The 12421-nt window shown below is 36.0% G+C and overlaps 1 protein-coding gene across 6 annotated transcripts in view; it reads left to right on the top strand.

The window, feature by feature from the left end:
- Positions 1 to 12421, top strand: part of LOC149547120 (uncharacterized) — a 115108-nt gene that overhangs the window by 11054 nt on the left and 91633 nt on the right. For all 6 annotated transcript variants that reach the window (XM_089791523.1, XM_089791522.1, XM_089791527.1 and 3 more), the window contains one exon: positions 3480 to 3592. In XM_089791523.1, the coding sequence (XP_089647649.1) occupies positions 3480 to 3592 (113 nt within the window). The remainder of the gene's footprint in view (positions 1 to 3479; positions 3593 to 12421) is intronic.

Genomic DNA, 12421 nt, shown 5'->3' with positions numbered 1-12421 from the left:
CTTAACCCAAATAATAGATTAGAAATGTTATACGGCTAAGATGGTCATGAATATATGTTCTTTAGCTCCGTTAGTAATACTTGATTTTATGAATTGTATTTCAATAATTGCCTGACACGATTGCAGGATTATATCAAGGATCTGTCCTACTTTTATCTTCTTAGGACAATGTTATATCCAGAACTACATTATGTTCCCTGTTTTATTTAATTTCTGATTCGAGGGAAAATTCTACGGTAATTCTAAAAGGGGACATTTAGAGCAATGAAATTTGAAATTTATAGGCCACCTCTATGTAATTGATGTATAAAATCATGGGATTTTTAGATAAACCTGCAACTCCTCTGTTTTGTGCTCGATCTCAAATCTGAACTCCACAACATCACAAATAATAGTAATGCATGGACCGATCATTCTCAAATGCTCTGCATCGCCAGAATAAAATATATTAAGTCCATGCCTACAATGTGCATTGGTATTGCTTGAACGTTATTATGTTCTTTTGTTGAGTAGTCCTCCTATTTGACATCTCAAAATTCTGATATACTATAATTATTTCTTTCTTATCATTGTCTTATGTTTCTGTATTCTTCACCTTCTCAGGCTCCACCTTTTCTGCTTCTGATTGTTCTTCCTCCTCACAAGTAGTGAATTGTGGCATGATCTTTTGCATCGGAGCAATGCAATCTTCTGTCATCCCCATCAAATTTTAATAAGGAGTAAAAATACATTATATTTTCAATATTCTTAACAAGATGATTGTATATCTCATAAAAAGAAATTACTTTACCTATGATGAAAGGATAAATTTTTCATTCTTGATTTGCAATTTCCTTTGTGAACTTTGCAGAATATGTTGCCATTGATGTCAAATATTCATATAAATTTCAGAGAATTTTGGAATGAGCTTCCTAGTTGTTTGAGCTCCTTGGTTGTCTGGTTGAATTGGATGAGTGATTGCTTAAGTTGCCTACTTGTCTACTGACGTGTGTGCCTTGTCAGAATTATTTGCCATGCCAATAGTTGAACTTACCAGAGGCATGACTTTATTAATTGTAGTGGGCGTCTATGTTTATTTTCGAATATGGCTTTGATGCATATAATGAAAGGAGTTATGAGCCTATCAGCAGCTCCAACTTTGTGCGACTCCATGAACTAAATAAGGGAATCATTATTTTTGCAGCTGATAAGATTGTGAGTTGTCTACAGCACATGAAATGTGTTTGCTTTTATTTTTTTCTTGACTGGGCAGTGAAATTTTAAATGGGACAAAGTGCGGGCATTTCCATTATTCAAAACATTAGAACCAAGTTTTGCATATGATGAAAAAAAATGCAAGTTATGCTGAGCAGTCTTTAGAGTTGGTTCATTCATGGCTTTAATAGCCTTGTGTTGTATATGTGAATGGTAGAAGCATTTTCAAAGGTTGTCAGGCATGTGGTTTCTTTTCAGACCAGGATGTGAGGATTCAAAATATTTGGTGAAGAGTAAAAAAGGTGTATGTTATCAGGTGCTGAATATTTCAGTTGTGAACAGAGTTGTTTCATGTGTGGTTGGTAAGGGAAAGAGCTGTTGATACCTTTTTTTAATTGCTGACAGTGTTTAAAGGAGATGAACATGGTGCATACCTTTTTTGGACTGGTAATTTGTCCTAGTAGTGCTCCAGATGCTTGAATCTGATCCTTATTGTTGTCACTGTTAAGACCTGCAAATGATTAACCACATTAATTTGGATAAGGATTTTATCCTACCTGCTTTTTGCCTTTTAGGGGTTTCATCTCATCAGCCTCTTGTGCTGCTCAGAGCAATTAATTTCCACATTTGTGATGATTCTTCTTTACCAAACAGTTCTTATCTGTAATACACACCATTTCTGGAAGCCCTGTAAATCCCATGATGATAGGGGCTAGAATTAGTTTTCTCTGCTACCTTTGTAATCCTTTATTTGGAGTTTCATGGCAGCACCAGTGGTATAGTGATCTCAAAGCTTACAATTAACAATTTCAGTGCTGTCATAAGAACTGTTGTTGGAAGCCACAGTGCACCATTTTGAGTGGAAGAAAGTCTTGAAGATGGGAGGCGAGGCCTTGTCATTGAAAGGATAGCAAAAGCCCATTAGGAGGGAATGGAAGAAAGGTAAGATTTCGGGAGCAACATTGTGGGTCTTTAGTATTTATGGTATTTTATTAAAAAAAGTACTGATTCATTTTAATATTCTGTAATTTTTGTTATACAATTTATGACAAGTGTCAAGCTTTGGTAACATGCTGCATTAATATCTGAGTGTATGTGTCAATACTCTTAATTTGAGAAACATAAAGAGCAAACCATTAATTAACAATGAAAGATGCTTTTGCAGCAATCCAAATTGTTGCTTAAGAGAAACTAAAACTCATATCAAATGATGAAGTGAAGCAATGATTGAAAGCTTCAGTTTGTGCAGTAACAATTGTTATTGGGAGCAACATGTGTTACTTGATATTAATAAAATGCAACATAACTTTTATAGCAATCGAAATCATTCTTGAAGAATAACTAAATCCCACATTATATTATAATTTTAATTTGCATTAATGACTGAAAGCTTGAGCAATGCTACATCAGACACAATGGATTCTATAATAATGTAACATCATGTTGAAAATTACAACCTATACCAGTATGTGTGCAACACTGGTTTTGAGGGGAGCAAAATGCAGATTTTGACTGAAAGCCAAATAGTTATTAAAGAGAAATCAAGGATAATAAACTGCACTAATGAATGAAATCTTCAGCGGTCCTATGGCAAGAGGGATGGGCTCAATAACAGTAACTGCATCACAGTACGCTAATACTCCCTTCTAGGATGAACACACATACTGAACATCATTGACAATTTCAAGATACTTCTCCACCAATCCAAATTGTGTTTGAACTTTGTAGAGAAATTTGATTCCATATTGAGATGATAAAGTACAATAAAGAGTGAAGTCTTCAGAAATGCTTTGGTAATATAATATGTCAGTTGCAATGATTGATTGGTCAAATGCATCTATTAATTAAAATGAATGTAGCAAGAAGGGGTATTAAGCACTAGGAAACTTGGGTTCTAGAACAAGGACCTCATTCTGTGACTGATATCCTGTATCAACATCTCCTGATGCCTACATTCATGTGTAATATAACTGTATCTTAATTCAAAGAATCCTGTATCCTACTTTTAAACAATGTACTTGTCTCCATATCCCATATCTCGAGGAGACTACCCTTTCACACTGTAAGTACTATGCTTGTTGAAATATTCTTTTAGGAAGTTAAGTAAGCTTGCAACACATCATATCATTTTGCATTTTATATGTTTGTTAGCTACTGGATATAGCAAATGGTTTTAATTTTGCAAGATCACATGACACATAGTAGACATATGAATGTGAGTCTTTTTGTCTGACATAATAATTTGTCTGCACATACTTATAAAGTTTATTGAATGGTGCTTGCAGCAACTGTTGTGATTGGCTCAGGATCATGGTTAGGAACATTTCTTCACCGTTCTTTGGGCAAGCGTCAAGGTAGTGACGAAAAGGTCCTTGTTTATGATCTTAGTCCTCTACAGGTGTGAATTTACTCTACTTAAACCTTAGAAGCAATTTCAAATAAATCAATGTAAAGATGCATGTGCCTTATTGGGAACTGGAAAAAGGATGAACTGGATAGTGTCTCTTTTGTTAACTTTGTGGACTTGCACAACTGTATATGTCTCAAGTCAAAGCAGGAGCTAATATTTTGAGAGTACTCTCACATGGAATATGTTTTTTTATAGCAGAATGTTTCAACTATTTTTGATAAAAACATACCAAGAATAGAAGAATTGTGATCATAATTCTTAAGAGTGTCAAGTCGTTTACCACTAGGTTGTAAAATCTTGCTCGATTTACCAAGTTTGAGAGAATTTCAACTAGTATCTTTACTTTAGATAGGTCATCAATTTTTTAAATACTGCACATGTTGTGTCCATCAGACTTCAAGATATCAAGGTTTTCTCTAAAAGTTTGAAACAAGAGTGCATTCAGTAGTATTTCCATATGATATATCTATGGAAAGTAGGTTGATGCATGTAAAGAAAGGGGACAGAGACAATACCAAAATACACCATATAGATTGTATCATTTTGCTTATTTCTCCCGACTAAAAGCTTAACACAGAACAAGACATCTTCTAATTAGTAAGAGATAATGCTCTAGACTTTGGAAACAATACCTAGATCCTTATCATTGGAACCCAAACCGGTTCCACTAGTCCCAAATGCTGCTATATCATCCTTCTCCTCAACATGAGAGATTAGATGAGCGAAATGTTTTTTCCTTTTAGGGTTACATAAAAAAAATTAGAAAAAAACATTCTTTAAAGTTGTTTTATTTCACATTTTGGAGCCTAGTACCCAGGGTCCTCCTGGATTCACTGTGGGTTCACCCAGGTTAACTCCAGCATGGACCGGGGTCAACCCACAGCCTGAAATAAGGACCGTGCCTGGACTTGCAATGAACCTGGTTGGGAATCCGGACTCAGGTGGACCTGGACCTGAATTCGGGCAGCAGGGGACGAATCTGGTAACACATAATATTTCGTTATATTGCCCCTGACTGTATCAGTGGTTGAATATGACAATTGATTCAATTTTTTCCATACACTGTAACTTCTTCTATTTCTTTTGCTGACTGCTCCATATATTTTTCCTTCTATTCTGCAATCTGCTACCCCTTTACATGGATTGTTGCTGGCTGAGTATGATAGAGATGTCGATTGGTTTGTGCTATATGTATAAATCACTCTGTATTTGTTGTTATCTCCCTGCATCAATGCTTCACTAAAACTGTCTACCTGGCCTACCTTATTTGCTGATTGGATACCCCACTATATATTTGTACGGGGGAAAAGAAGAGCTGCATATTATGATAATAGATAAGCTTCTATTATTAGTTAATGGTTATTTGTTTGTAATCTATTGTAAATATTAGAATGTTTCTTATATTTAGTTAGTTGTCGTTTTTGTTGGCTTTCTTTAGCTTTCTTTTAGCTACAATAGAATATTTCTACTTTTTATGACGTTTCCTAAGGAAACATTGCTTTATTCTTTTGTATATATAGACCTCCCGGTCTTCGTTAATAACAAGCAAGTATTTTACCAGTTACTTTGTAATATGGTATTAGAGCCAATTCTTTGAATATTTTTGAAAAATATTATAATTTCTTGTTTGAAATTATCATAGCAATATTTTTCAAAATTATTTTCTGTGATATCTGCTTCTAACAACCATTTTTCTGCAACTGCTGTATGTTTTTTTTGCACATTTTTGCCATTTTTTGTGGTGTTTTTGCGGCAGGGCCATTTTTGTTCAAAATCCTAATTTTCTGTACTAGATCAAGTTTTTTTCACAGATTCTTAGTGGGTTTTTCAAGATCTCAATTGGGTTGTCATTTGTTTTTTTTGGGTGCGTCAATTTTTGAGCTAGTGGATCCGGAAACCAACAACATATTCTTCTTGGGTTTTTCGAGCTAGTATCCCTTCAAATTTTTAGAGTCTTTCGTTTTGTTGCCTCAAAGAACGTGCCTTCACAAATTTTCACGCTTTTTCATTAAAAATGTGCTATGGCATCTTTTACTAATACTCCGCTCGAGGGCAATTTGAAATTCAATGGTCAGAATTATAGCATATGGAAGCGGTGGATACTAGCAATCTTTGATAATTGAAATACTGATCGGATTGTTCTGGGTGTTGCAAAGCGTTCAACTGCAATTGGTACCGATCAGGATACATGGGATCTCAATAACTGGGAGGCGTTAATGCTTCTCAAATTATACGTTGCTGATGATTAGCTCCCTCAGATTCCATCCGACAAAACAACTGACAAGATATGGGAGCATTTGAAGAAACTTAACGAGACTTCTGACAAAAGAAGAACTTTTTTCTTGAAGAAGACTCCGCTTTTTATTATCATGGATGAACAAACATGGCTCCAGGCTCACTTGAATAGGATTTAGGAAATCCGTGATCAATTGCTTGCTATTGGTCACAAGATAGAGGAAGAGGACACTGTGGTCATAATCCTCAAAAGTTTGCCCAAGTCCTAAGAGCATTTTATCGAGACCCTCAACATCACTTCTACTAGTGTTGATCTGAAGTTCATAGATCTTTGCATACTTCTGCTTTAGCAAGATTGGTAGAAACAATAGTTCGGTAGCAGTTCCAGGTCCACCTCCACAGAGCAAGCCTTTGCTGCTAAATCCTTTCAAACGGATAAAGGTAAGTCTTAGCAGTCTTCTTAGTTGAAGTCTTTTGCTCTAGCTTCAGAAGGTTCTCAGAAGAAGAATTCAATGCAACTATTGTGACAAGTTTAGTCACATGAAGGTTTAATGTCGAAAACACTTAGCTGCCCAATTTAAGCAATCAAGTTTGTAGCCCAAAGCAAATAGTGCAGAGCACACTGAGCAGACAGAATCTTCCTTTTACGCCTTCATGGCTAAAAGACTTGCAGATCATGTGAAGTCGTTTGCCTGGTACATTGATTCAGGTGCCTCTTGTCATTTCACTCACTGCAAGAATTGGTTCACTGACTACCAACCTTATTCAGATTCTATTAATTTTTGGTGGCGGAGAAGAGTACAACGTTGTTGGTAAAGACAACATTTAGACTCAGTTTGTTGGGAGAAATCTCATTTTGCTTGATGTGTACTATGTTCTAGGGATGGAACTATATCTACTCTCATTCTTTTAATTACTACGACATTCTCCATAGTTGGATGTCACCTTCAGTTCACATCAATGTACCATCACTGATTAGGCGACTTAGTCAATTGTTGAAGTAGGTCTTGAGGATCATGGTCTTTTTCGACTTACTGATTCTGGTGATTCTCGAGACTTAGCTATGGCTGCTCGACGGTCTTCTGTTAGCACACTTTTGTATCAACGATATGAGCACCCAACACACCACAACAGGTTAATGTAGTTGAACGTCGGAATAGAACAATCACCGAGATGGTTCGGTTCATGCTCGAACGCAGACATGTTCCATAAAAGTCCTGGGCAGAAGCAACCAACATTGCAATTTATCTTTTGAATCGATCACTTATAGTGGCGGTCAAAGGTAAGACTCCAGAAGAGGCATGGTCAGGTCACAAGCCTAGAATCAGTCACTTGAAGGTTTTTGGCTCCCTTGCTTTTGTTTTGGATCCCTGATGTGTCATGCACAAAGTTGGATGCTAAGAGTTAGAAACTTATGCTTGCTGGATACAATAGTCTTCACAAAGCCTACCGCTTGATTGACACTGGGACATCTGATCTCCTGTACAGTCATGATGTAGTCTTTGATGAGCTGCGATGACCATTCATGGCTGTTTCTCTTGTTCTTGATCCAATAGGCCAACTTATGAAGGCTCATGATTTGGGAGTTAGACTTTCATTAGGTCCACCTGATGGGAGGGCTCAAGTAGCTCTTATAGCTCCAATTATACCAGTGATCCATCTACAGACACCTCCAGCTTCTTTTGTAGGATCATCTAGATTTGTAGATGCTTCACCTGCGTTTGATTCAAATTCTTTAGATTTGGAACCTGATCATAAAGCATCTCTTGATACTAATGTTGGTCGTTCTCTTCTCCGGTCTAAGTGGTGGGCTAAGACACTTGCCAATCTTCGTGATGATGAGCTCATTGATTGGAGAATTGTTCGGAGAAAGAGCAAACCTATTGAGTTTGTTAACTTTGCTCTCATGGCCAACATTCGTAGTGTGTTTGAACCTTAAACATAATTCGAGGCTAGAGGAATTCCAGAGTAGGAACATGCCATGACATCTGAACACTAGAGCCTGTTGAAGAATAACACTAGGGTCCTTTTTGATCTTCCACCAGGGAAGAAACCCATTGGCTACAAATGAGTTTACAAAATCAAATACAAATCTGATGATACTTTGGATAAGTACAAAGCTTGTTTAGTTGTGAAGGGATTTTTTCAACATAAGGGCATTGATTATGAGGAAACCTTTGCCCCTATTGCAAAAATGAGCACAATTTGATTAGTCCTAGCCATGGAAGCACGATTTTGTTGGAAGGTCCATCAGACGGACATCAAGAGTGCTTTCCTGAATGGTGATCTCCACAAAGAGGTTTACATGACACAGCCTCTTGGTTTCAAGGTTGCCGGTAAAGACCATCAGGTTTTTAGATTGGTGAAAGCTCTCTATGGCTTGAAGTAGGCCCCTAGGGCATGGTACATAGAAGTTGATAAGTACCTCAGTGATCAAGACTTCTAGAGGATTTTTTCAGACTCAAATTTGTACATCAAGACTACTGACAGTGACATTATCCTTCTGGTTATTTATGTGGATGATTTGATCATCACTGGCAGTTCAACATCTTTGATTTAGGGAATTAAACAAATTTATGCCAGTCTTTTGATATGACTGACATTGGGGTCATGCACTATTGCCTAGGCATTGAGGTTTGACAACAATTTTGTAGTACATTCATTTCTTAGTCCAAATATGCCAGGGCTCTATTAAACAAATTTCGTATGCAGTATTGGAAGCCTGCATCTACACCCATGGAGAAAGGTCTCAAGTTATCAGCCAAGTCCGATTCTCCTCTTGTTGATGATACTACATACAGGGAACTAACGGACAACTTCATCTACCTCTTTGCTACTAGGCATAATATCAGCTTCGCAGTCAGTTATATCTCACGCTTTATGATAGTTTCGAAGCTGATCATTGGATGACAGCCAAGCATGTGCTTTGTTATGTAAAGGGCACTTCAGATTATGGACTTCTTTACTCTCAAAGTTTTGATCCTAGACTCAGTGGGTTCATAGATTCAGATAGGGCAGGCTTTATTGATGATAAAAAGTTAACTTCTAGATGTGTTCAGCTTTAGATTAGGTGCTGTCACATGGACCAGTACGGAGCAATAAGCAGTTTCTCTCTCCCCTACGAAGGTTGATTACAAAGGGACAGTCAAGGGAGTTTGTGAAGCTGTTTGGCTTCGTCAGATGCTTGGGGATATGCAAATGTCACTAGGAGGATCGACCATTTTGTTTGTTGATAACGAAGGCATTATCAAGTTAGCATGAAACCTAATCTTCCATGAACGGACCAAGCATGTGTATGTTCACTGTCACGACATACAACAACTGGTTGAAGACATGACAATAGACTTGCAATATGTTCCTATCATAGTTCGAATTGCAGACATTATCACCAAGCCTCTTGTTCTTGATAAGTTTGTCAAATTTAGAGGATAACTTGGTGTTGTGGATAGATTAACCATTAAGGGAGGGTATTGTGATAATAGATAAGCTTCTATTATTAGTTAATGATTATATATTTGTAATCTATTGTAAACATTAGAATGTTTCTAATATTTAGATAGCTGTAGTTTTCTATTAGCTTTCTTTAGCTTTTTTAGCTAGAATAGAATATTTTTTATTCTTTACGGTCATTTCCTAAGGAAATATCGCTTTATTCTTTTTTATATATGGACCTCTCGGTCTCTGTTAATAACAAACAAGTATTTCACCAATTACTTTGTAATATTGCAACTCTCCAAAGGGGTGTGACTAATTAGTTGATTGGATAATTGTATATTTGTATCATCATTGTTTATTTAGTTTTTAGTATTAACTTTTATTATGAATTGTTATTAGATTAATAAATTATATATTTTTAGACATTCATAATAATAAAAATGTTATTATATATAATTAATAACATATTACTATCATGTGTTGTTGATTACTATTATATCAATTTTTTTTAATATAATCCTAAGTTGTTGATGCTGAAGTACATGCAAGATTTTTTTTTTTTTTTTTGATTTTGATTGCATTTATGTTTATATCTATATATATATATATATATATATATATATATATATATTTTATTATATATATAATAATATACACACACATATGCACTATAATTTATATATGCAAAGAAATGGAAGAAATATACAAAAACAAACCATTCCATAGCATGATTCTTCACCATCGATAGTTCAACTTCAAATTAATTAGTAACATACTCAAGTTCGAGATTCCAATGCAATTTGAGTTACAAAATTAAAACTTAGTTCATGATTCAATGTTGACCAATCAAGAGTCAAGAGTCAAGATTCACTAATCAAATTCAGTCATTCTAAATCATAAGGATTCTAAAAAATATACACATTCTCATCATCTCCTGATGCAAGACTTGCAAGTTCAAGATCATTTGAACCAAACACGGTTCCACTTGTGCTAGATGCATGTGCCATGATGCTATCAACATCATCATTTGCGATTTTAGTAAGATCATGTAGCATTGCATCCAAGTTTGCACACTTAGGGGCTACATCCCAAAGCTTGGTTGACCCTTCCTTGTATCAATCCACCTTACGTGACAGCAGATGCAAGTTGGTATGTTTATAAACCAAGTCCTCAACTTTCTTTGAGCCCAACTGTTTGCGCTTCATTGAATGGATATAGGAGTATGTACATCCGTTTGGATAGTCTTTATAAAATTAAAAATACAAATCAAAGGCAAATTAAATAATGTTAAACACTAAATTGTAGAATATAATTGGTAAACAGAAAGTAAAAAAAACTTGTGAGAGGATCTTGATTGCAAGAGGTTGTAGATGCTTGAATGATTGACCATACATGTACCACCATGTGATAGCTCCCATGTCATTTTTGGTCCTTTATTGCCTATGGAGTACATTTTGATCCCAAAGCAAATAAGCCAAATTTTAGCCTCACCTTTTTGTGTATTTCATCATCTGGGAAGAGTCTTGCAAATGCATTATAGCAACCATTAGCAACTTCTTCATTCGCATATGGTGCCACTCTATCCGGCATAGCAAGTAATTCTTGGCTATAGTACCTCGGAGATAAGGCATATGCAAGGAGGTGCAATGGAGAGTCATCTTCTCCCAACAATGGTGAATAATTGCTTCCACCTTATTGCATAAGGCTTCACATTTTGTGGGGTCATTCTCATGTGTTTGTATGGAAAGCTTTAGCTTTTCTACCATGGTGTCCATGCCATTGTACACATCCCTCAAGCAAGGTGAAACTATATCAACAAAGCGAAGCATAGTCATGATAGGCTCCGTGAAATCCAATACAAGTTGCACATGAGTCAAAAAACTATCATTCAAGACCAAACCCTTGACCTTTTGGGCTCTCTCTAAATTTGAAGCCTTTCATATACCCCATTGGCTAGAAATAACCATTTGGCTCAATGGTTCTTGCACCTTGAGGAGTCATCTCATAAAAACAGTACAAGATGCAGATCAGGTCTCAACAACCTAAGCAAGTTAACAATATGTCAATTTTCAATAAATATTAAGCAAAGTTATTCAAATTGAGATTAAATAAATAAATGAAACTAATTAATTACAATTTGAATTTACCTTCAACAACTCCAATTTGGAGAATGATTTGAATATGGATTCTGACATGTGGTGGTTTGTCACAAACATTTGTATCTCCTCTCCCTCTTGGTATATCTGCTTCACCCAATCTATTTGGGTGCCAATTTGTTGCATGACAAACTTGAGAGTGTACGGTGCATGGTGTCCAAAAAATATGGTCATACTGACTCTCAACCAAAGCACCTGCACCCCTACAATTTTTGGCATTATTTGTGGCCACCTAGACCACATTCTCACTACCCATCATCTCTATTGGCTCAATAAGAATTCTAGAAATGAATTGTGAATCCTTAACTTCTCCTTCACAATCAACCGCCCTAAAAAACATAGTCCTTTTGGAGAACATCACAATCACATTCCAATGGCCGGTTTCTTGTAACTTTCCATCCATCAGCCACAATAGTTATACTAGAAGTTTTCCAAGAACTTTTAATTGGTTGAAGAGCTTTCTCTATATAAGTCTTCCTTTTTGCAAAGTATTAGTACGCACCTTTTCACACCAGGATTAGTGTAATCAGCCGGTGCTTTAGAGATTGCTGCAATCATTTGCTTCCAATATGATGATCTTACCAAGTTGAAAAGAAGACCATTGGCATAAAGGCAACATGCAACTACTTGATCAACATGATCCCTTGCATCCATTTTAAATGTGGAATCCAATGGATCTCTTTTGTGCAAAATAAATTCTACTTTTACCTCTTCCTCTCCTGGTATAGGTACTTGCAAGAATGGTATTTGGAGGATGCAACATGATTAGTGGGCAATTTCATTTTTCTCTTTCCGGATGGAGGTTGATAAAAACTTGTTTTTGATTTCTAAATGTTCTTTTATAAATCCTGCTAATTGTGCATTGGTCATCCTTTTTCCATCTTTGCTTCCTTTGCACAATAGTATACTTTTTCCAGTAGGTCCCATAAAATGAGCTTTCACTCGAGAATTTGAGCTATTGATTGGTTTACTATGACATACATTACATTTT

Source organism: Cupressus sempervirens, chromosome 7 (assembly GCF_028749045.1).
Source record: "Cupressus sempervirens isolate cs-2001-9-10 chromosome 7, ASM2874904v1, whole genome shotgun sequence".
NCBI lineage: Eukaryota > Viridiplantae > Streptophyta > Pinopsida > Cupressales > Cupressaceae > Cupressus > Cupressus sempervirens.
This window is presented reverse-complemented; position numbering and strand designations above follow the sequence as displayed.